The sequence below is a fragment of the Triturus cristatus genome, chromosome 12 (assembly GCF_964204655.1).
Source record: "Triturus cristatus chromosome 12, aTriCri1.1, whole genome shotgun sequence".
In the NCBI taxonomy this organism is placed as follows: domain Eukaryota; kingdom Metazoa; phylum Chordata; class Amphibia; order Caudata; family Salamandridae; genus Triturus; species Triturus cristatus.
This window is the reverse complement of record NC_140595.1, coordinates 209,862,269-209,888,802: the sequence shown is the minus strand read 5'-3', so window position 1 is coordinate 209,888,802 and position 26,534 is coordinate 209,862,269. Positions and strand designations below refer to the sequence as shown.

General features: G+C 46.8%; 1 protein-coding gene across 1 annotated transcript in view; it reads right to left on the bottom strand.

The window, feature by feature from the left end:
- The window catches only part of EDC4 (enhancer of mRNA decapping 4), a 777,931-nt gene that overhangs the window by 456,572 nt on the left and 294,825 nt on the right, over window positions 1-26,534 (bottom strand). The window contains exon 15 of the mRNA XM_085639493.1: window positions 19,706-19,902. Within this exon, the coding sequence (XP_085495619.1) occupies window positions 19,706-19,902 (197 nt within the window). The remainder of the gene's footprint in view (window positions 1-19,705; window positions 19,903-26,534) is intronic.

Genomic DNA, 26,534 nt, shown 5'->3' with positions numbered 1-26,534 from the left:
TGATCGACCCGAGGTGGCCGGGGACTGGCTAGACACTTTGCCCGGAGATCGGGGCCGGGGGGGTGGGGGGGGGGTGCGGTTGGTGGGGAGGGCCCGCCGGATCAGGACTGAGGGACTAATGGTAGGCCTTGCTCTGGACTGCGTTGTTGTCACTATTGACTGTTAGGGTAAGTTCCCCTCCTGTGGAGGTCGTGTGGGGTCTCTTGGGGGATCTCCCTCCTCCTCTGGGGGACTAGTTAGTTTTCTTATCTATGGGGCGACAGGCACACTGCACTTTGGGGGGGCTGTTTGGGCTCATGCAGGGGTGCAGGGTGGGGGGAGTTCTGTTGGGTTGGGTGGGTTGGGGTGGGGTGTGGTTCGTTTCTACCGCAAGGCAAACCCGTTATTGTATTGTTGTTTTTGAGATGCTCTGGGGGGGACAAATGATGGCTTCGTTATGTGATGGGGGGTAGGGATTTGACTTTGTTGTCCTGGAACGTTAACGGACTGGGTGATAGGATCAAGCGGGGTGTGGTCCTGCAGTATCTGAAACGGACTTCGCCTGATGTGGTCTTTCTGCAGGAGACACACCTTATTGGTAACTCCTTTTGTGCCATGAATCGCCGTGGCTTTCGCTTGGTGGCCCACTCGGGCTTGACATCAGGCTCGCGGGGGGTGGGCATCATGGTCAAGACCTCGCTCCCGCTAGAAATAGACGAGGTGCGCCATGATGAGAGGGGACGCTACACTGTTTTGGTGGGGAGGATGGAGGGCAAGGTAGTTGTTTTTGTCTCTGTGTACGTCCCACCGGGGCTACAGTCCACCACCTTTGCAGATCTGGGACGCCTCCTCCTTGACCTCCCAGGGGGGCTTCTGGTGGTTGGGGGGGATTTCAATGCGGTGGCTTCTGGGACTATGGATCGCCATCCCCCTAGGGACCTCCCCGGGCACAGGCGTGGTTAGCGGGCCTTTTGGACACACTGGGATTGGTGGACTGCTGGCGTTTAAAGCATCCCACCCAGCTGCAGTACACCTTCCATTCGGGTGCCCATGGTAGCCTCTCGCGGCTTGATTATGTCCTTGTCCCTGCGGCCTATGCTGGGAGGGTGGGAGAGGTGCGCCATCTGGCGCGGGGTATTTCAGATCATTCCCCGCTCCTGTTGCACTTGGGTGTCTTCCCGAGGGGAGAGGGCAGGGTAGCCCCAATCAATGCTTGGTACCTGCGTGACCCCACTGTTCGTGCTGACCTGATTAAATCATTGCAACGGTATTTTGAGGAGAATGTGGGGTCCGTCCCGTCGGCTATCTCCCTGTGGGAAGCCTTCAAAACAGTTCTCAGAGGGGAGGCCCTCTCCTTTATCTCCCATGCCCGCAGACGCGCACAGGAGGAGGTGACCCGGGTGGAGGCTGAAATTACTGAATTGGAGGGTGGTCTGGGGAGTGGGGTGACTGACGCGGCGCTGCATGTCCTACACCTTAAGCAGGCGGCCTATAGGGCCCTCGTCACGGAGGCGGCCAGGGGCCTTAGCAGAGAGCAACAGGGGCGACTGTACGATGTGGGTGATAAGGCTGGCAAACTGATTGCGTGGTTGGATAAGAAGGAGAGAGCTAGTCGTGTGGTCCCGCTGATTGAGAGGATGGATGGTGTACGAATTACTGAGCCGGAAGGCATTGTTTCTTGCTTCGCGGATTATTTCCGCGAGGTATATTCTCCGGTCTCTCCCTGCTCGGAGGAGGATTCCCATGCCCTGCTGCGGGACATCGCGCTGCCCTCGCTTTCAGTGGAGGACAGGGATTCGTTGGATGCCGCTCCCACCTCGGATGAAATCGCTCTCGCCATACGCTCGGTCGCCTCGGGCAAGGCCATGGGCCCAAATGGCCTTCCTATCGAATTGTATAAGCTGCGACCGGATGTACTGGCACCTCACCTCCGCGCGATGTTCCTTGCGGCCCACTCGCGGGGCTCCCTCCCGCCGGACCAGCGTCTAGCTACCATCGTGGTTATCCACAAGGAGGGGAGACCGCGAGACCGGGTTACATCCTATCGGCCGATCTCGCTCTTAAATGCGGAGCCTAAAATCCTCGCCAAGGTGCTTGCCAACCGGCTGGTCGGCGTGGTGGGCGATCTGGTCCACCAAGACCAGTCCGGCTTTATTCCCCATCGCAACACGGCCCTTAACCTGCGGCGCTTGCACGGGGTGCTCGCGCGTGTTCCATTCGTGCGGGAGCCGGCCATCTTGGCGTCCTTGGACGCCACCATGGCGTTTGACACGCTCGAGTGGCCGTACATCTGGGCGATGTTGGCGAAATTTGGATTTGGCCCGGGATTCATCAGCTGGGTCAAATTGTTGTACTCTGACCCATTGGCGCAGGTGGTGGTGAATGGTCGAGTCTCGGCCCCATTCGTGCTGGGACGGGGCACGCGACAGGGTTGCCCCCTGTCGCCGCTCCTGTTTGCACTGGCCTTGGAACCCCTGGCGGAGTGGCTGTGGTGGCACCCTTCTATCCGTGGTCTCCGTTGGACCCCTGAGTATGAGGACCGCGTGTCCCTCTACGCCGATGACATCCTGTTGTACTTAGCCTCCCCGCGTAAATCCCTGATTGTCCTGGTCGATGTTCTGCGCTCCTTCGGCCGTAACTCAGGTCTTGTCATCAACTGGGCTAAATCCTGTGTCTATGTGCTTTCCGGGGAGGCTCCTGTTCTCCCGCGGGGCTGCTCGATCCAGATTGCCTCGCAGGGGTTTCGTTACCTGGGCGTATATATTACGCTGGACCCGGTGGCCCGCTACGAGCGGAATTTGCTTCCCCCCCTCCAGCGCTTGAAGGAGGACGTCGCGCGCTGGCGGCGCTTGCCGCTTTCGCCGCTCGGCCGGGCGGCATTGTTCAAGATGATGTCATTACCGCGCTTTCTGTACGCTCTCCAGAACTCGATGGACCTGGTCCCGGCGCGCTACTTCCGTGAGGTGGAGAGTTTGCAGCGCCGCCTGTTCTGGGACGGGAGGCCGCGTATAGCCCTGGCAAAGTTGACGCTCCCGTGGTATGACGGAGGGATTGCCCTCCCGGATATTAAGCGGTATTACTGGGCCTCCCAATTAGCTGCAATTAATCACGGCCTTTACGGGCCCGCCTTAAACCCGGCATTTGAAATGGACAAGACGCTCCTGCCCGGTGGCGATTACAATCGAGCGCTCTACACTAGCATGCCCGATTCCCGCTTGACGGGACCCACGCGTGTCATGGTGCGAGTATGGCACGCGGCCAATGCAGCTATGGGATGGAAGGACCGTTTGACCCGGGCGTCACCGTTGTATGCGTCTGAGAGGTTGGGCTCCCTATGGACCTCGAAGGGCTTCGATAGGTGGGACACGATAGGCATTAGTACAGTGGGGGATCTCTGGACGAGGGGAGGATTCAAAACATTCGAGACACTGCAGGCGGAGTTTCAGCTGCAGGGCAGTGAATACTTTCGATACCTGCAGGTCCGTCACGCACTGGGTTCTGTCTTCCCAGACGTGGCCGCCATCCCGGAGTCCTCCCCACTGGAGGATAGAGTGCTAGATGGCCACGTTCCGGATAGCACGATCTCCCTCATCTACAAGAAGTTGATTAATGACCGCTCGGGCTTACTGACTGGTCTCCGCGAGGCTTGGGTTGCCGATGGGTTGGAGCTGGACGACGAGGACTGGATTTCCGCGGTGGCCTCCCCGAAGGAGGTGGCCATCCCGGCTCGCCTTCGCTTCGTCCAGCTTAAGATACTTCACCGGGTGTACATGACGGGGCCAGGGCTTCTGCGTATGGGCTATGCCGAGGATGGACTGTGTAAGCGTGGGTGCGGTGCATTGGCGACTTTTTTACATATTCTGTGGGAATGTCCGAGGGTGGAGCGATTCTGGCGTGGTGTGCATGAGGTCCTGCGAGCGGTTACGCATGTCGTGCTGGTGCCTGAAGCGAGGAGATGCCTTCTGAATGTATGGGAACCGACCGACTACTCGGTTCCGCAGACGCGATGGGTGACGCTGGGTTATATGATTGCTAAACGGGACATCGCTCAACTGTGGGGATCCCAGAGGCCCCCGGCAGTGTCGGCCTGGAAAGAACACATGGATTGGTGCATGTTCCGAGAGAAGGTGGTGTATGTGGCGCGGGGTAAGCCTGGGGCATGGCTGAAGGTGTGGGGCCCCTGGAACGCCTACCGCGGGGGTATTTGCGAGCCGCCATTGTTGCCTCCCGCTTCACCAGCTCCGTCCCCCTAGATGACCCCCTCCCTCAATCCCGGGCACAGTGTTTTCCCAGTCCCGGACCTATTCCCATTCCCCTCCTTCGATTTTAGTGTATGGTTGGGGTCCCCCCATTTGAGGAGCATACGTTGTCACTTTCGCTCTCGGGTTGCCTTGCGGGTGTGGTTTTGTGTTGTTGTGTTGTATAAAACGAAACCGTATTGTGGGCTCAGAGTCATGTGGCCCACGTTGTTGATACCTCCTGCTTTAGCGTCTCTGTAACGCCAAGTGCCTTATTGTATATATGTCATTTATTTCTGTCACTTTAGCGGCCGGCCGGAAGGTTGTAGGCCCATACCTGTATATATTTGGGATTGTAATAAACGGTTTCAAAAAAAAAAAAGAAAAAAAAAAAAATATTGTGAATGAGAACTGACAACTCCAGTCCAACAAGCACTCTCGAGCCCTGCATTGAAGTGTAGGGGCTGTAAAAATTAAAGTGTTATGCAAAGTGTAGCAAATGAGCCACGCCCTTTAACACACAAGAATGGTGTTCAAGTAGTGGGTGTCCAGTGGTGCACTGTGCAGCTCATTGTCCCAAATATATGACTAAACATGGTGTGCTAGGGTGCTGCTTTTTACAGAGCATATTTTCAACTGAAATGGCCATTAGATTAGCACCAGTCATGCACCTTTACTGATAAACCTAGGTACAAACGATAATGCGCAGAAATCTTATTTCAGTGTGTATTTATCATTTTTGCATCACACAAGTATAGTGTCTTGGTTCGTTTAGATCCTATTGAAATTCCCTCTTCGCTCAGAATTACAAATACAACAATGTGTCTCAATTGAACTTTTCTTGCTGACAATATATTTAGGAATGGTTGAAAAGTTAATTACAAGTAATTACATTTGATTGTGTTAGAAAACATGTGACATTCTGCAGCTTTTCTATCAATACTCGAAGTACTCCTGCAAGACTGTCACTTATTTCACATTATAAAATTCACTCCATTTGTCATCAAGGAAAAAAAAGAAAACACCCATCTCCTTGTTAAATAAACAGCAGTATGTCAGAATATATTGAATGACACTTCACCTCGGTCTTCAAACTCACACCAAATGCAACAGAATAAAACAAAATGTACAGTCCTCTTTATGCCTTCAGAACACCAGCAGGAAAACCTTGGTGGTGCTGCCGTCAACCCCCCCCCCCCCCCACCCCCCCACTTCCGGTGCTTTTAAGACCGAAAGGCTATGGAAATTATTTTTAGCCATGCTGTGCAGTAAGGCTGAAAATAATGTAAACAAGCATTGGCATAGCCAATAGGTCTAGCTTTTGGGACCTTATAAGTACTTAGTTTTGCAGCACAATATCCTTGGTGCAGCAACATCAGCTGTTGCATGGCTAAACCTTGTACCTTATAAGTGTACCATTTCATCACCTAAATCACGTATTCTATTCAAGAGCAGGTCAATCCTGATTGCAGACTGAACACATGCAATGCAGTTATACTGCAAAATTTCCAGGTATCAGGCATTCCAATACTTTTAGCTTCAAACCTATAAATATACCACAGAATCCTGTGCAACTTTAGCTAATATTCTATGTAGGCAACCTGCGGACTTGGCATTTTCTTTAACTGCAGACCAGAAAGCAAGCACAGGGCAGAAAACATTTTGAAGACACCCTGCACCCCGTCTCCCCTCTTGTAGCATGCATACAGAAACCGGGTGTTTACATGTTTTTTAATAATGGATAACCTGAGTAAAGTTCAAATAGGCTTCTTACGAAAATGGCTAATTACTGTCAGAACTATGCCAATGTGAAAACATATGCTGCGCTCTAGATCTCAGCAGTCTGCTTCTGTCTTCATCAGATGCCGATCCCAGCAACGTCATACCAGCTCAATTCTTTGGACTTGAGCCTCCTACCATACTCGCTCAGCAGTCTGACACTCGCTGTGAGTTTCACTTGGAACAATGATGGGGTGAGGGTACTCAAGTCAACCATCACTACTCGAATACCTCACGAGGAAGAGCGGAATGGAAAGTGAAGCCAGCGGACAAAAATTACTACAGAAAGTGACGCATGTAAGATGTGTTTTGGAAAGAGGGGACTAGTGTTTTTTAGAATCCTGGAAGCAAAATTAAAAATTTTAAAAATGGAGAAAGAAATTGGGGAAGTTTCATCAAGTGTTTTGGCTATCTTCCCTGGACAGTTCCGGAGGTACAAATGAACAACAAATGTTCAAATCTTCTCATTGGACTTGCATGTTGGGAATCATTTCTAGCACTAATTATCAGAGAGCACAAACTACTTGCAGAACGAGCACACCAGCCTCGTGTACGCTTGATGTGTGACCACCCCTCGTTTACGTCATACATGGCAAGTACGGATTCCTATCACCCCAAAGAAGGCACTGGGAGTTAGTGCATTAAGACATCAGTAGTTTGAATGTACACTTCAGTACACAGTGGTCTCCCACAGAACGTACTTGTGTATTAATACTGCAATTTCTCGTTTAAGTACTTACTGGACATGCAGGATGGTTAATGACTATTTTAGTTTCAGAGGTGTTCAGCAAAAGTGCAGTTTCACTGCTAACATCCCAGAAATAGCCAGTAATGTCCCCAAATTTCTATCAACCACTGCTATTGCCCTACACCTGACAAATATTCCTGTTTCCTCTCTCCACTAGTCTCCGTCAAATGAACTTTAAATCTGCATAACTTGTTGGTGTTTTCAATGGTGAAGCAACGATCAGGTCTCGCAAGAGTCCCTCCCTCTGCTATGGACCGAAAATCAGCAGTAGGTAATTACTGTGTGTTTTATCTTATGGTATCTGATCTTTAACGAGCGACAAAAGCTTCTGGTTAATCGCTGAAATGGTGTCGATCTAGTTCCCCCACACTGATGTAAGAATTCTGGGAGGATTCCAGGCCCGCATCACAACAAGCAACACCTGTGATAACATCAAGCAAGGCTGCAACCCTGTCTCTGAAAGTGCAACTTTCCCAGCAACTGCTGGGCTTTATCGAGACCCAAGTCTTCCCACTGCAAGATGGGTGAGGAAACACTGTAGACCGGAGAGGCCTATGTGCTCAAGTGCAGAGTGCTTTTAAAAGACACAAAACTACAGCCAGCGACAGTGCAGATACCTTCAAAAGTCAAATACCGCCACGCACCATCTTACAGAGAACAGCTGGTGCAAGAGACCACGAGGTGCCCAGGCAAAGACCACTAATGAAGCTGTGGTACATGTGACGTATCAAACCACTGAGGCTATACAAAAACAAGATCTACATGCACACGCTGTCACATTCAAGAGCCAGGGAATCTGTATCTAACAATTACAGTGGTTCAAAACACCTTGGTTAAGAAGATGCATTTTATATTGTGTGACTGACAGTGCCACATCTCACAAAGAGCCTCAACCAACGTGAACACCGCTGCTCTAACACATGACACCTGTAGGTAAAATGACCGGGTTTTATTTTCCATCCATCTGTTCTTCCTCTTTTAATCAAGTTCGAGATGTTGCGAAAAGTAATTTTCATTTACAAGTAATAAATCCTTTGACGCTAAACTGGCAAAAATTAACAACAAGTTGCTGTTATTTATATTATTAATAATTGGTGGTTATGGTTTTTAAGTTAGCAGTTACCAAAAGGCTGTCTGGGGAGCTTAACTTCGCAAACAAATTGCCTACTGAAAATCAAACTGTGGCCCAGGAGCCGTACAAACAGAAACTACGAGGGCAGCGGGTAAACAAATGATGCAAGCTTGTCCACAACATGTTTGTGAAGGGTGTGCAACATACTTCCAACCACTAAAAAAAAAAAAAAAAAAAGAGTAGTAAAAAACAAAAACGAAGACAAGTGTGGAAATACACTAGGTGCAAATTCATTTATCAGAAAACAAAACGGTAAATACCAGTAAAATGAGACAAACTTTGGCCGTGTGGCGTGAAAGAGACGCGGCCCTGTGGTGTAAGTGAAAGCGATCGCAGTGCGTGCGTGTATGCGTGCGCGCACAGTGTGTTCTTTTTCAAAGCACATACTCGTGCTTGTGGCGCGCCGCTGCGCACTCCCGCAAGCCGTATGCCGCCACAAGCACGAGTATGTGCTTGGAAAAAGAGCTGCACGACGGCTAAAGGTCTCCTAAGCAGTGCATGCACACTGCAGAGGCGAGACCTAAAAATAGGTCTCGCATTTACGCGAATTTAAGCTATTGGTATCGTAAATGACAATGCCTTTTATGTTTTAAAAAAGAAAACACAAAAAAAAGGCACTGTTATTTGCAATGTCAATAGCTCAAACTTGCGTAAATGCGAGACCTATTGCATTGCAAATGCTTGTACTACAGAGCTGTGGCCCGGCCCGCTCGGGGTGCTGTTCAGAAGGGACATTGCACGCTGCGTGACGTGACCTCCTCGAGGCAGTGAGGGAAGAGGTGACAGTCATCCACAGAGGTAAGTAAGAGCAGATCCCAGGTTTACTTTTTTTTTTACTTCCAGAACAGAAACAAGTGTAACTGTAAAATGGTCCGCATAGGTGAGTTGGAACTGCATCCACTTTGGTTAATTAGGAAACAAGATACATTTACACTGCCCTGTGTGTTGACTTTTAAGAAACTGCGAAACGACTTGAATTTACTTGTTTCCAAGTTCATTTAAAAAGCGTTGCCACTGTACTTGTATTTAGAATGCAGTGCTCATTTATTTAAAAATAACTGACATTGACTTCCATCTAGAGTACATTATATATTTATCTTCAAAAACAGAATAATTTAAATGCATCTTTTGCTTCTAAATATTGTAAAATTCGTCGTATTGAGAGAGCAATAAAAAACTACTGCGGTGACTTGCATTCAGAGCTAGGCATATTGTGCACTTTTAAAAGAACACTGCTAGACTCTGCAATTGGAGTTTGAGTGTACTTGTGTTAATAAATAAAGGTTACAGAATCACTTGGTATTTGTATTTTTACAGACTGTGAAATGTGAAACTCGCCTGCAGGCGGCCGCTGTCCCCCCTCCCCCATAGTAGGTTACCCAAAATGACACACACAAGACAGTTGGTGTTGGGTAACAATGCTGCAGGTTTATTACATAATTACACAATATGTAATGGGTGGGTTATCTTACGGGCGATCCAAGGGCAGGCAACCAACTGGGTCGCCTGCCCGCCAGATGAGCCGGGCAGCGCGGGAGCGATGCCCGCCGTTGCTGCCCTCCAGGTGATTCTTTCTACGATCACGTGCCGTTGGTAACTTCTACTCACGCCCCCCCTGTCGGGGCGGAGCGTCGCTTAGCAAGCCCCCGGTTGTTCAGGCCCACAACCGCCCGCAGGACTAGCGGGGCGCCGACCCGGCTTCCGGGACCTCCCTTGAGGCTCCTCGGTTTTGGCTCAGGCACCCCCTATGGTGCCGCGCAGAGGTACCCTTTGTACCGGCCTGCTTCCAGATCGCCCTGTAACTCCGCCTGCAACGAAAAACAAAACATTACAATGCTCAGAACCCCCCCCCCCCACCCAACGCCTACGCCGGTTAAGCGGTAGGGAGGGAAATGGCGAGGTGGGCGACAAAGAGGTCGCCAGGAGGGTGGGGGAAGGCTAAATAGCCTCCCCCTCACACCAGGGCCAGGAAGTGATACACATTGCGCGTCACTTCCTGCCAGCCCGAGGAGGGGGGCTCCGGTCGGCGTCCCCGCCCCCCCCGTGGGAGGGGTGACCGCTGCCCCGGGGGCACTAAGGCGCCGACCGCCGATTGGCCCCCTGCGGGGGCCGCGGTCAGCGGCATACCCCCAGGGGCACCCCGCTGTCCCCCCTCCCCCATAGTAGGTTACCCAAAATGACACACACAAGACAGTTGGTGTTGGGTAACAATGCTGCAGGTTTATTACATAATTACAGAATATGTAATGGGTGGGTTATCTTACTGGCGATCCAAGGGAAGGCAACCAACTGGGTCGCCTGCCCGCCTGATGAGCCGGGCTGCGCGAGAGCGATGCCCGCCGTTGCAGCCCTCCAGGTGATTCTTTCTACGATCACGTGCCGTTGGTAACTTCTACTCACGCCCCCCCTGTCGGGGCGGAGCGTCGCTTAGCAAGCCCCCGGTTGTTCAGGCCCACAACCGCCCGCAGGACTAGTGGGGCGCCGACACGGCTTCCGGGACCTCCCTTGAGGCTCCTCGGTTTTGGCTCAGGCACCCCCTATGGTGCCGCGCAGAGGTACCCTTTGTACCGGCCTGCTTCCAGATCGCCCTGTAACTCCGCCACAGACCTGGAGGCGGCTCACCTTCGCAGCCAGGGCCCCCCACCAACCCGCTATAGTCTTACCTGCAACCTCTCCTATCTAGGGCTTCCTGCAACTAGCTGGAAGGGAACCATCCTAGCAGAAAGAAGAGTTTGAAATTCTGCCACCTCATGACAGTGTGACAGCGCTAGCGGGACTCAAACCCTGTGAGATCCCTTATATCCACAGGCCCAAGACGTACCAGTGAGCTATAGCTCCTGGTGTTGTAGATGGCCCCATCTATGTCCACAAAGCCCGAGACGCCATCCCAATCGGATAGGGTCTGCTGAAATAAAGGACCCGTTGGGCCTGCGAAGATGAGCCAAGAACTATTCGCCCCCCTGCGGGAAGGTTACACCTCTTCACAATTCTGGGCCTGCCCTCTTTGGCTATTAAGGCGAGAAGGGTTTTACTTAACCTTTGGCCAGTCCCCTCTGATTGCTAAACCTGGAGCACAGGAGTGCTCCTGGCTGCCCGCGCGTGACCATGGGCAAGGGGCGACTCTTGCCCCTGCCCACCATCCCTTATTCCTTATGGGAGTTATGCCCCTACAGATCCCTCAGTGATGAAACCCCCTAGGCATACCAGCTTCGGGAATCTGTCTGGCTTAAGCAGTGCGCTATGCATAGCAGCTTCGGGAATCTGTCTGGCTTAAGCATTGTGCGCTGTGATTTTGGCCCTAGTGAGGCGCTATGTGGTGACCACTTATTCTTTTGCCGCTATGTCAGTGCGTCCCCGTATTCAATGCGATTGGGGCACTGAGCTACACCCATATCTACACCCATCTAGTGGCTTAATACAGGCTTCCCTTAGCATTAGATAATACCTACCATTCTATCTCGGTTGCGTTGCCCTTCCCGACTAGGCACCCACCTGGGTGGCCAGGTTACAGTTAGATATGTGTGATTTCCCCCATCTCTGTGCCACTTTGAGTGACAAGTGAAGGCAGCCTACATAAGCATGTTGGCGGGGCAGAGTTGCGGGCATAAGCATACCTCTTTTAGACTGTCGGCAGCGACCCGTGTTTAACTGTTACTAACATGGCAATGACCGTTCTACGTTAGGACTATCCCCACTCCGGTCCGCCCTGCCCAAGGACTGATGCACTTGGGAGCTCGAGGCCGTAAGCAATGGGGGTGGGTGTCAAGACAACAACAACAATGACAAACGACCCAAGCCCCCTTTCAGCAAAAGGTTGGGGACGAGGGACACGTGATGTAATCTGTCAGTATAGTTCGAATTCTTACGATGTCTCCAACAGCTAACTCCCTAATTGGGACGCACCTCCCCTTGGCATGTGTGGGGGCATCCGCAAAGTCTGAATCCTGTCGCGGCTGCTCAACACATGCTGTAAAATGTGCTGAAAACAATCTTGTGGGACTGCTGTTAATAGACATGCTCATCTATGCATTAATGTTAGTCAACCGTGCCGCACGTGGCAACGAAAATTAATTCCATCCTATCTCCTCCCTATACCACTACTTTCAGGCTTATGTGCTGGTACAGCATCGCCACAGTGCCAACCGGTGGCATACCATTTGCAACATGGGCAATCCTGAAACTAGTGTCTGTCATGTGTACTAGGAGCGACACCTTCTAGAGTCGACATTCAGTCCGCAAGGTCGAGGCTTTCATCATGAAGCCTTCATGGGTCAGGACCTGGATGAAAAAGACCAGTCTCTCATAGCAGCCCTATAATTCCTCGCTACAGGGCAACTCATCAGCAATCGCAATCAATGTTTCAGTCATAGCAACATTAAAAGGCAGCCAGGGCTCTTAAGATGCAGGCTCAGAGTGCAAAATCTCAGTGAGCAGATTCCCCCGGTCTCAACTGTGGGCAATGGACAGTCATGCACTTCTGGGCACTACCACCACAAAAGAGACACTCTTCTGTAGGAGGTCCCAGTTGTAGTCTAATTCTACCTCAGGGATGGATCTAGGCCATTAGCAGTCGGTAAACCACCATTTAAGTCATTATCAGCATAATGTGGAGGGAATAAATTAACCATTGCTTCATCATGCAGAATATTATGAAGACCTTAGCCAGGGTTCAAACCGGATCCAGGCAAAGCATTGAGCCTTCAGTAGATTATTGGGTGAAGATTGTGCTGGTGCTTACTGACATTATAGGGGACAATACTTGGAATGTAGCAAAGAGCTGTTTGCTGGGTTATACCACCACCCCAAGTAAGTGGCATGAGCATGGCTACAGCTGGGAAATGATGTGATGGGGATAGATGCTGCTCACAAGATAGCCCCGAGTAGATTTGGTTTTAGTGGACTGTGTTCCACATCCTGGATCTTGTGCAGGTCTTTATGCGAAATGTTACTATATTACTCGGTCTACGAAGCGGATACAGATGGTGCTCCCAGTTAGATAACTGTGGGTGGGGGTAGGAGGGAGGGATTTAGGCTAGTTGTATTGTTTTATCAGGAATAATTGAAATCTTCACAATGTAAGGTAAAGATATAGACTGGAATATCTACTGTCAGGAGATGTATACACAGTAATGCATTGTTGTCACGGACCTAAGCACTTTGTAATAATGTACTGGTACCTTGTTAATGTACGTGTTAGCTGTGTGAACGTTTGCGTGCCACACAATCTGCATTATGATTTACTGTGATTACAGAAGATGGTATTAACGTCTTGGGGAGAAAAAAAAAACGGAAAAAAGTTTGTGTTACAAAAAAAATTGAGCCTTCAGTAGTATTGGCGTTGAGGAAGTGGCACTATCTGGGATTCCCCCTAAACCAGAGACTGTGTCATTTGCTATCTCGTAAATAAACATCTGTCAAGAGCCACTTGAAGAGGGCTCCAAATCCAAAGCTGATTTAAGGGTCAGATCTGGTGGCAGAGCTACTGGAGTATAGACCAGCACAGGAGCAATCAGCACTGGAAAGGCCTTTGGCATATGTAATGAGTAATAGATCAGCCGCAAATAGCGTTTGGGCAGAGGGTTAACTGGATCAGTCAGTATCAAGGTAATCCCTGCCAGGAGACGTCTGACTGTAGGTCCCAGTGGATCGTTAGAACATGAAGGCGCTCCAGAGGGACCCACAACAATCCAGAACAGATTGATATATAGGACGTTGCAGTAATCTATTTTGGATAAAATAAGGGAGGAAATAACTGTTTTCCTAGCACAGACCGGAATGTAAGGGAGGATCTTTCTAATGGTTCTTAAAGTAATATATGAAGTGGATATGATAGAATTAACTTGTTTGCTAAAGTCAAATTTGTCGTCCAGAATCACTCCCAGGCTTTTAACCTTAGGAGCTGGAGTAGGAAGTGAGCATATCTCTGCATGCCAGCAGTCAGTGGTCCAGAAATAAGGATCGTTTCCAAAGAGGATTACCTCAGTCTTCTCTGAATTTAGCTTCAGGCAAAGTCTGTCCATCCAGATTTCTCTCTTACAACTGTGAAGTTGAATGCCCGTATTGTTGGCCTTGTTTGCTGATGAGTCCTCAATTTATGTGTCATCTACGTAAGAAGCAAGTGAGAGACCAAAATATTGTATCAGAGAGGCAAGCTCAGCCACTTATAGGTTGAATAGAGAGGAGCTGAGCAAGGATCCATGCGGCACCCCACACAGTAGTAAAAAGGTTTTAGAGTTGAACTTGTCTAGTGTCACCCCTATTGTTTAAGAATGATCTGAGTAGACCCAAGGCTGTACCCTTAATACCCATTGCCTCAAGGCGATGGCATAGTGTCGTGTGATCCACCGTATCGAAGGCTGCAGATAGGTCCAGCAGAATCAAAGCAGCATTTCCTCCTTCATCAAGGATAGTTTTAAGTTCGTCTGTGGCTTTGATCCGCCTTGTCTCTGTAATCTGATCTAAAGCCAAATTGAGTTGGGTCTGACAAATTGTGTTCCTTCATGAATTGGGTAAGTTGGGTGTTCATAAATTTTTCAATTACCTTAGCCGGGAAAGGAAGTCTGGAAATAGGTTGGTAACTAGACTGTCAGGAGCGAGATTAGACTTTTTTGAGTAGTGGAAGAATGGATACCTTCTTCCAAACTAATGGAAAAGTTACTGATTAAAACATGAAATTAAAAATGTTGGTTAGGCATTTGGCTACAGGCTCATAAATTTGTTTAAGCACTGAAGGAGGACATGGATCACTCGGGGATCCTGATTTAGTAGACAGAATTAAATGTTCTACCTGATTTATAGAGACTTCCATAAAGCTGGTCATGTTAGGCTGAAAAGTGTCCTTTGCAAAAGTTTGCTGCAACGTCAGGTAATAATTCCCTGAGGCATTAAAGATATCATAGATATGTTCCACCTTATTCCTAAAGAATAAGGTGATGTCGTCGCAGAAAGTTTGACTACTAGTATTTAGTTTAGCTTCTGAAACTGTAGTAAGTTTGTTAATAACTTTAAAAAGTTCCCTTGGTGAACTGTTAGAGGATTTTATTTGAGCTGTAAAATATATTGGTTTTTTTTTACCAATAAAGTTTTTGTATTTGGCCAGAGAGAGTTTATACATTTCCTTTTCTCCATCTCCTCTCTTGTTGTCTAAACTTTTGTTTTTCGAGGCGGAGCGCCTCTGAGTACCAGGGCTCAGAGGGTTTAGATCGCCTGTGTTTATTGACATTCCAAGGGGCGAATTGTGAAAAGGCATGATTTAGCCATGTCGAATAATTCTGAGCAGCCGTTACGGAATCAGGTGAAGGAAATGGTAAATCATCTGTTAGTTGAGATTGAAGTTGGCTGAAGTTTACATTTTTCCAAGCTCGATAGAGGGTGGGGCCGTTTAGTGAGCTGATAATAGGGATTTCCTTGGGTTCTCTAAGCTCAAAGATAATGGCAGAGTGGTCAGACCAAGGGAGAGGTAAAACCTCTGGTCTTGTGACTAGGTCATGATTGCTGAAGATAGCTTCAGTATGTTGCCAGCAATGTGGGTAGGGGTCTGTATCAGCTAAGTAAGCCCAAAGTTGTTCACGGTCTCCAGAGGATCTTTAGAGTCTTTTTCTTCAGTTTGTTCAAGGTGTAAGTTTAGGTCCCCCAAGATAGTCAATTCAGATTTGCAAATCATACCTTCAAGTAGCGTACTAATGGAATTGAGAAACCTATTTCTCGGGCCAGGTGGGTGATAGATAGGTAAACATCTGAAGGATATATTTTTGGTTACTTCAAACCAGTAGAATAGGGCTTCACAGTCTTCATTTGATGACGCAATGAATCTAGCTTTGATCTGATCGCTGTAAATAATTCCAAGTCCCCCTCCTCTTTTCAGTGGTCGATCAAGTCTAAAAAGAGTGTAGCCCGGAGGAACTACGATTATAAGATATGGGGTGAACGAGCAGTTAGCCCAGGTTTCAGTGATAAATATAATATCAAACTGCTGAGTTTTGATAAGAATGGCCATTTCTGTAGCATGTCTGACCAAGGATCGGGCATTCATTAGCGCACAACAGTACAACGGCGGGGGAAGGCATGTGGGTCATTTAGGGTGGGGGGTGTGAGAGTCTAATGATGAGCCAGAAGCTGAAAGAGAATAACCAAATACTTCACAGCTAGCTATATCACCCACCCAAAGAGAAGATATATTAAAACTGGGGCAACCATTGGGGCATCGCCTAAGGTCATGTAATTCCTTACTTGTGTATCTGATATTCATCTGCTATCTTAAGTTAAAACCGGCATGGGTTCTGGCACTGGGCGTGGTCCAGACGAGGTTGGGCGCAGACAAGGCGCGTCCACTGCACGCATCCACTGCGCGTCCGGCCCAGCATACTGCCTTTATGGCCAGTGGCAGTTGAAACACTAGACGGCAAGGAAATGAGGTGAGAGGAACTACTTCCCTCCGCACAGTTGGCAAAACTGCTGCGGCAGACCAGGGAAGTTTTATTTAAAAACGTACTTACCTTATTGTGAAGATCTTGGTCTTAAAATAAAACACAAGCAAAGCTTATCTTTATAAAATTGGTGTGGATCCCCTTTTTGAGTTGTGTGCCAGTTACTGGTCATGTGTGTGCAATAAGAGTCTTATACTCCTCTGTGCTAGGCCTAAGGCTGCTCGCCCACACTACCACTAATTGAGCCCTGTACACTTCTGGGGAATCTCAGGACTCAGTGCAAGGTATAACCACCTAGTGGCATACCATATACAGAGCCAGAATCCGACATCATCTGAGCAAGATCTGGAGAAAATGGTGTGACTGAACAGTGGGACAGGAAATGCAGAAATGCTGAATCTGATCCCAAAGTGGTTGAAAATGTTCATCTAAGGAATACACAAAGTTTAGTTGCATTTGGAAGGGACTAGTAAGAGGAAAATTGTTGCTGCTGCCCTCTTTCCTAAACACCGCCTCTACCTCTAAAACCTCAAATATTTTGCACATGTCACTGAATGCGTTGTATTGGAAGTAGGCAAGGCCCTTTATTTCCAATAATGTTGGAGGAACTACTCGAGGGGAAGCTAAACCCAGAGAAAGCACTGTCACCTGACTATTCTACAGTCTCTCCAAGACACTACTGGCTTTCTCACTGAGCACGAGCCCTATGAAAGAGCAGTTCTATCAAAAAAGCATGGTCATCTCCAGATATCAAGTTAAACCCATCCAGAAATGCCAGAAGGTGGGTAAAGACACTGGTTCCCACAGCAGAAGCAACTGAATCAGTGGAGTACATCCCTGAGTGTAAGATATGTTTGGCTCCATTCCAACCATCCTGAACTGTCTGTGTAAAGAATGCAAAAATTGACAAAACCAAATAACATGGGCAAAATGTTCTGATACATTTTGCAAAGGGTGGGGCAAAAGTGAGCCAAAAGACTAGACTCTTAAGGACTTCTCACTACCAGAAAATAATTTCTTTTTTCCCATTGCATCAACTAACTGTCCAAAGAAGAAGGGGAAGAGACCAGGTTAACCATAGCGGAGGCTTGGCCCACTATGCTCCTGTGCGGAGGGTGTTGCTTCAGTAATTTGGGGTGCCATGTTTTGGCACCTAATAATGGGCTGGCTAACAGCTCAAGCTGAAAAAGATTTCAACAGGCCTACCAAAATGAGATCTATTAAAGCCTTGCTGAAGACGAAACAGTTTTAAAACTGGATGGCTCTGGTTGAAGCATTTTAGTAAGCAAATTCACTTTTGTCTCCTCAGTAAGAAAAGGTAGTTCTAACAACACCCAGTAGGGGAGCTAGGTGGGGAATTAAGAGCACAGTCAAGCAAAGTGTCCAGGCCACAGGTATGCAGTAAATCCAAATATAAACACAACATAAGGCAACTCCTCCTAATCATCCTCACCCTGAATTGAATCATGCTCTTGAATTATGTCAAATCCGTGACCTTTGCTGAAGGATCTTGTATGGTAGTGGTCATGATGAACCAAAAACTGACAAAGCGTTTGTCCCACAATAAAATGCACTGCCCATCACAAGGACAATCAGACTTCAAGAGGAGGTCATTCAAGGTCAGGGAAGGGCCTGGAGGTGGAAGAACAACTGGAGGCTATGATGGTTCCTAGGGGTTGGCAGGTGCACCGGAGGGAACTGGAGCTAATTTGAAAATATTTAGCATGGCGTCCTTAAACTGTGCTACTTGTCTCAAAGCTGTCCTTCAACTTAGACTAACCTGAAGACAGCGACCGACACAGGGACTGACCTTGTTTCTTGGGTTCAGTCATATACATATAAAGTTTGCCCACCGGCTCCGTGATCATCAGGAGCATTTGCTGCAGGACCTCAAGATGTATTTAGCCCCGGGAAATAACAGAGAAACACTGTGCGAGTGCATGACCACCATATGTTTTCCAATATGGTTTGAACCCGAGGTCTTCTGTGGCAGCAACTCTGCTACACTGCCATATTTAAAATAAAACAAGCATTGGCAAAGCCAATAGGTCTTGCCTTCTGACACGCAGACCTATTGGCTTTTTGCAAATGCTGTTCAGCATCGAAAACAATCAATTGTAAGACAATTTAGGAATAATATTTAAAAATACAAAAACCTACAAGACGGACAATTTGTGACAATATATTGCTGAGAACTACAGAAAGATTATCAAATACATTTTATTTGTGTCATATTATTTGTACATTATACATAAATTTCAAGTCATCTTCGCATGCTTCGGATATTTTTAAACTCAAAACAAAGAATAGGACATTTCTTTCTTGTTCCTTATGAAGTGAGTGAGAAATTTCAACATAACATAAGAATTCAAATCTCTTTTGTTGCATAAGTTACATACAGAAAAACAAATTACACTTGTGAATAGTCATGGCAGAATCGTTGGTATATCCTACGCGCGTTTCGGCTGTGAAGCCTTCATCAGGATGCCATGTGCCTGTGCTTTTGTTATCCTCAAAGAAATGGTACTTTCCCCAAATAGAAGAGGAAGTACTGACGGTCTGTCGCCGGATGGGGATGCAAGAAAGGTGGAACGGGATGCCCTTATGAACGTTGTTTGGGGTTAAGTTCAGCCATGTGTGTAAACATCAAGGGCTGGAAGGTAATCCTAAATCGCAAGGGCTACGACTAAATAGAGGCCTGGAATGCAGGGCAGTTCCTATTATTTACAATACGGTATTGACGTGCTACAGATATATTTAATAGTGCTATAATGTTAAGCGGGCTGCAAGAACGAATGGGTCCTCAGCATGCCGGTAAGGTCTGTTTTTGTGAGGCCCAAAGTCTTTCTCTGTGTACTGGCACGTCTCGTACTCATCGACCGCGAAGCTGGCTGGGTGAAGTGACCAGCCAGCTTCGCGGTCGATGAGTACGAGACGTGCTTAACATTATAGCACTATTAAATATATCTGTAGCACGTCAATACCGTATTGTAAATAATAGGAACTGCCCTGCATTCCAGGCATCCCGTTCCACCTTTCTTGCATCCCCATCCCAGAAACTGAATTCACTTAAATTATGTCTGACTCTCTCAATCATCATGACCCAATCAACAGCAGCAGTGCTGAATGTAGATGACGCTGATATTACGGTTGGCCCATCAATCTCTCAAAGACCACATTTGCGGTGGTAAAAATGTAACGAAAACTGTGCAATTCAATGGTGTGCATTCCATGCCTGGTACACATCAAAATGCTTTAGGAAGCTCATCAGTGATTAACCATTATCACAAATCCAACAATGCACTGATTTATGGAAATCTATATGCCAGCAGATCAGAATGAACTTTCCACATCCAATATAGGTTCTAATGTGGCACAGACAGCTGCTTTCTGGCCTTCCTACCTGCTGGAGTGATGTGCTAGGCATCATGAAGGCATCAGGTGTCATTAGCTTAGGCTTAGCATCATTCGACAATGACATGAAGTCTGTTGGCAAGGGCAGGTCAGAAATACGTCGCAGGTCTTGCTGGGAACCATGCACAGACCCCTTGGCTGACCCCAACTCCTCTGACGTCACTGTGGCTAGGTGATCTGGAAACACTTCAAAGAGAAAAAGAAAGATTTAATGGCTTGAGAAGGGTAAATAAATGGAAGGAATCAATGTGATATTGGAGCATTTAGGAGACTATGCATAATGATCCACCAACAAATGTGCAACACAGAAACAATGAACATATGAATGTCAGATGTGAGGAACCAACACAAAAGTTCAGATTTAAATGTCTTGATCTTTTCTTTCTTCACATAACCCTCTACTTTCTCCCAGTTTGGTTATAGCGTTCAAAATTATCTACATAATTTGTGCAGAAGAGCGCAAGACTCTCAGTGATACATGCCAACCAGTAGGATTCTTGAGACAATGCGGGTCACCAAGTAGCACTTGTTTCTCAAATCAGCTTATCTTTCTGCAGACCCATCTTGTATTGAAATATATCCAAACATCAGATAAGATGATCTTTTTAATATCCCCATTTTGGTACAAATGTAGTCAAAGCACCTTTGACAACTGAGATGCATATGTCCCATCTCTTGATGTGACAGTACTTGCTCCATAAATGCACTGCCTAATAACCATGACATTAATTCTCTCCAATGTACCAGTTTAAAAAAGGCTAGAAGAAAAAAAAGTAAGCTAGTCAGTTGTGATTCACATCCAGCCTTACAAGGATTAGGAGGAGGAAACAAAGCAAAAAAGATATTTTTCTAACACCAATGAACGGCTGAAACTACATCTGGCAGAAAAATCCTAACCCTAATTACAACTTTGTCCTCATAAAAGTGGTTAATGGGTGGTCTGTGCAAAGCAACAGTTTTATTTTCCAAAAGCCTTAACACATAGTAACTGAGCACCTCACAAGGTGAACTCGTCAAGAGAGTCACACACACTTTTCTAGACAAAATTACAAGAACCAGGAGTCATCTGAAAGACAATCCTAAAAAGGATGCAATGAGGTCCTTAAATGTGCCTACATTTATATTCTCCTTAAATCAAGGAGACAATATTGTTCAAAACTTCTGAAACACACCAAGAAAGTGGATCCTTTCATGAAAGGCACACAAGATAACAACCTTGTCCACCTTTGAACACGGTCAGTTGAAGAACACCATGCAGTATACACAGTAATGATTACATCCAAACACAATAGCCATAACCAAGGAGTTCCTTGCATTCCCTAAGCCTGAAAATGACAATATACTCATACATACTTCAGAAGATCGGAATGTTATATTCAGCTGGATCACTTCTGCTTGCTGAGCATTTACCTAACCAACAGTAGGACGACCAGGAAAAAATGTCTGGCACTCCACGTTCCCCACTAGGAAGAAACTTTTGAGAGCAAAAAGCATGCTCTAGGTGTTATCCGGGATGACCAGGAGAGTAGTTTAGAAGAATGCATAAAGGTGCCTAACTCGTTGTTTCAAGTAAGCTCACTGCATCTGCTCAAAGGTTTCCATTCCCAAGGTCATTCAGCATTAGCGATCTACACCTAAATTTTGGGAAACAAGCACCTTATTGGTTAGGTGCCATTTATACGGATTTCAATATATTGAGATGCTCCAGTAGCTATATAGCAGTATTCACCATGCTTGAAGGATGACAAAAGGTGAACCTATCCATGATACTAATAGAGGAAAAAGCTGACAAGGGGATTCCCGAAGTGTAACATCTGCAGCATGTGAAAAATACTATAAAAATATATTTGAGATAGGAATCTTTTTTCCTGAGGCTACAAATTAGACTTGTAAAACAAGCCCAGAAGCTGACAATGTGACCATATCGGACTGGTGTGCAGTGTACAACAAATGACTCACTAGTCAAGTCCACATTTTGCTCAGGCACATAAGGATATGGACATATGCAGGTGGAAGACAGGTTGTTGCACAGAGATGGAACATCTTTTTGAATGACAGGATCCTGAAACTTGAAGAGAGTAGAACAGTATTTCAAGTCGGTTTGCGTGTATTTCCACAGTATAGAAGGATCTCGAAAGTCACAAGATACACATAACCCATGTTTCAATTGGCTCCATATACATCCCAAATGATGTCAGAAAGGACAGACATACAATCAGCAAGGAGTGCTGTTAAGATACTTTACAAAGCAGCAAAGGGAGACTTGCCAAAACAGTTAAGACAAAGTCAAGAGTAAGAGGCAACAGGGACAGATTGTGGGGTGGAAATCACAAAACAAGACTGGGATAAGGCAAATGTTTAATACAGCACATAAAAAATATGTCATACCTACTAAGTTGAACAAGCGCCTTGCTATGTATTCCTCCTTTTACACCAAAAAATAAAAAGTTTAATAGGTCAGCTACAACCACAGTCATTTAGAATGGATACCCCCAGGAAATGAAAGGGTGGGCACTGGAAGAGGCCATGAAAATAAAGCAGAGTAGAACAGATGATAAATTAAGTGAAGGAAGATTTGACCAAATGGGGGTAATTTATGAACGAATTATTACACCTGCCAGATACTATGCAACCATAGCAGATATGATGGTGAGAAAGGATAGGGTACATCAGTGTTAAACCTGTTGACAAAAGAGATCCAATTTAAATGGGTGAAGGAACAGGCATAAGGAATCTCGACTGAATAAGAAATAGAAATTCAATTTTCTGGTAGTGCAAGTGCAATTAGAGATGGTAAATGTTCTGTTTAAAAATCCACAGGGAATCCTTTCAGTCCTTCTCAAAACTAGCATTAAATGATGTAGAAGGGAAACTCGAGACCTCGCATGGTGTTGGCCCACTGCCAAATAGCCCCGGGCATGGGAATGGGAAATATATACCTTTGTTATGTTGCCACACGTATGTTGGTGATCAATGAGTGGATGTCAGGAGGGTGTGCGGATCCGGTGTACCAGTTGGAGCTTGAATTGCTGGGACTCCCACAGATCTAAGCAACGCTTTACGGCTCACAGTCCCTCAGAGTATCCATTCTGTCCTGGCATGGCGCTCCGTTACACCCGATGGGAGAACAAATTGGCACTACAAACACCCCTGTGGCAGGGCACGTGGGTGGGTGAAGTGGCGCGGCTGCAGGTATTCCAGAAGTGGGACCTTGTTGGTATCTCCCAAATCGGGCACGTATGGAGGGGAGGTCAACTCCATATATTTCAGGCCCTCCAACACACATACACACTTAACACCACACAATTTCACAAATACCTGCAGCTCCGGCATGCGCTTGCGACACACATACCAGACACCACGCTCCCCGAATTCAGCCCCCTTGAAGCGAAGATACTTATGGGGGAATTAGGACAAGGAGGGGTCTTCCAGATCTACAAATCCCTCATAATTAACTCCCCCAACACGCTGGGCCACCTATGGGCCCGATGGAAGATTTGGCTGGGCCCAATGGAGAACGATGACTGGAGGGACGCTCTTATGGCCCAACAGGTGATCACCATTTCAGCTAGACTGAGACTAATCCAAACTTACTAATTCCATTGTGCATACCTCATCCAAATCAGGTTACACCGAGATGGATGTCTACCGGCCCAGAGATGCCCCTGGTGTGCGGAAGAGCCCACAGACTTTTACCGTATGATTTGGTTCTGCACCCCCATATCAAAATGCTGGGAGGATGTGGTTGGGGAGCTGAATGTGACTTTGGGATGGGAGGTTTCACGTACGCCCCAGGTTGTGCTTCTAGGGATCCTGCAGGGTACAGGAGGTTCTAGGGCAGACAGGGCATTCTTGGGTACGGCCTTTGTGGTGGCCAAGAGGGACATTGCTGCCAAATGGAAGAGTTCCACCCCTACCCCCCCTACAATTGCCCAATGGAGGAGGGGCTTGGACTGGTTCACCTCGCAGGAAAAGCCAGTATACCTTGCTCGGGGATGTCCAAAGAAATACAAACATGTGTGGGGCAAGTGGTTGGGTCGGCTGGGTTGATAAAGGTAGATTGGGGCTGGGGGGTCTCCAACTCTGATCCTTCGCTTGGCTACATATGCGTATTAATACGTTTTGATAAGTTTTAAGCGGGCGTGTTGCCTGGCATTTCATACGTGGTCTCAGTCAAGCATTCGCAATTCATGTACAAGTACTGTCGTGTCTTTACACGGTCTGTTAAAACCCAATACAATTTGAATATAAAAAAACTTCAAAAATGTAGAAACTGAATAGCAATTACTGTACCAATCTTTGGTTTTGGAATGTTTGTTATCAACGTTTTTTCTATCACAAGTCGAAATGGAAATATGCAATTGTTTATATGAAAAAATGTAATAAAGCAAATTAAAGAATAAACACAAAGCACACTTGTCCAAGTCTGACAATCATCTTTCGGTTCGCAGCTACCTGAAGGGGTGCATTTGCTTTCAAAAGCCAATTGTCCACGCAGGAAGATGTGGGCATTTTAACGACACAGATGCACTAGCATCACCTCCCAGACTTTGGTAAACAACCACAACAAATGGTAAAGTGGCATTACTATTCACCTGCCTCAAAATGCAAGAACTACCTGAGGCAGCACTTAATATACACATAAGTATAGTTATGTATCAGGGAGAGCCAGAGACTAGGCAGTTATCTACCTCAAAGGTATAAAGCACTTTCATAAGTCACCATATAGAACCTTTCCTTCTTGAAAATATTATCAAATCTCAAGTCTAAAGAAGAAAATAGACCACCTTCTTTGTCTTCTTTGGTCCCACAAAACATTTATAGTAATACCACAATCTCAATTCTTTGTGTAGTACAAACGAAAGAACAATTGTTACTTACCTGTAAACAGGTGGTTCTCCAGTATTGGTGTCTTTCATAGATTCACATGCTTGAATATTCCCCGTCGTCGGAGTGGGAGTTCCACGGTAAATAAAATAGCAATATATATATATATATATAGTAAAATATATACATAAGTAATCATATAATTAGTGCATATAGGTGTAAAACACACATAGTGTACCTATAAGAGAAAAAACTCCATAGGAATACAATGGAGAGAGACAAAAGACCTTTGTAGTCTATCTCTGTCATTATGTAAGTCCGAACTCCAGCCAATCAGGCGTCAGCCCCTCTCTAGAACCTTCTCCTCAGAGCTTCTCACCTCAGATTTTCGTAGCACCAAAGTGACTTTTAGAGTGTATGAGGAGAAGAGAGCCTCTGAAGGGAGGAGGGAGGGTCGCATGTGAATCTATGAAAGACACCAATACTGGAGAACCACCTGTTTACAGGTAAGTAACAATTGTTCTTCTCCAGTATTAGGGTGTCTTTCATAGATTCACATGCTTGAATATAGAATAGCTAGCAGTAACAATCACCATTGTTTCCATGCCAAAATAGATTCAACATATATAGATAATCAATCTTCTTATGCATAAAAACAGTATAGAAACAACTGTAACATTGTAAATGCATAATATATATATGGAAACAATATGGAGGCGGGAGGAAGAGGCTCACCTTACTTAAAAAGATTGCGCAGCACTGCCTGTCCCACTGCAGCATCCTCCTCGCTTAAAGTTGCCAAGCAGTAGTGCTTAGTAAACGTGTGTCTGGTCGACCACGTAGTTGCTCTGCAGATGTGTTGCAAAGATACTCCAGCAAATAAGGCAGTAGATGATGACACTGCCCTAGTGGAGTGTGCCCTCACTGGAGACTGCAGAGGTTTATTTGCCCTTTGGTGGCAGAAGACAATAGCTGCCGAGATCCAGCGTGCAATCGTTGGTTTAGTAACCTGACGTCCTTTATGACAGCGTCCATATGCTATAAAAAGTTGATCGGATTTCCTGAAAGAAGCTGTCTTACTGATGTAGAACTTAAGACACCGCTTGACGTCCAAAGAATGTAATCTTTGTTCTGCAGGTGTCTGAGGATTGGCAAAAAATGTCTTTAATATTACTGGCTCATTAATGTGAAAGTCAGTAGGCACCTTGGGTAGAAATGATGGATTGGTGCGTAACACTACAGCATCCGGTTTGAACTGCAGGAACGGAGGTTTGATGGTAAAAGCATGGATGTCACTGACACGACGAGAAGACGTTAGTGCCAGAAGTAGAGCCACTTTCCAAGTGAGATATTTTAGGTCGGCCTTGTGAATGGGCTCGAACGGAGGTCTCATCAATTGTGCTAACACAACGTTGAGGTGCCACAACGGAGGAGGACGCCGAACTGGCGGAAATTTCCGGAATAGACCCTTAAAGAATTGGCGGATTATTCTTGAGGAACAAAGGGAACTTGATCCATCTTGCCGGAAACGTGAAATGGCTGCTAGAAAAACCCTTAGGGTTGCATGCGACAGTCCAGAACTGGCTAGGTGCAAGAAGAATGGTAGCAATTGCTCTGCCGTGGAATGTATCGGATGGACTCCGTTAGCAGCACACCAATGGCAGAAACGTTTCCATTTAAACTTGTACGTCCTGATTGTAGAAGGTGCTCTTGCCTGGGCCAAAATATCCCTACAATCCTGCGGGATGTCTAGGTGGGCGAACTCATGGTGTTCAGGTTCCAGGCTGATAAGCTCAGTGAGGAGGGATTTGGATGACAAATTCTCCCTTCGCTCATTGTGAGCAGATCCGTCCGATGTTGCAGGAGGATTGGTTGGCATTGGGACAGGAGGAGCAGTTCTGAGAACCACGCTTGCCGTGGCCAGCGCGGGGCTATTAGGATCAGGTGGCAAGGTTGTCTCCTCATCTTCCAAAGAACCCGAGGTATGAGGG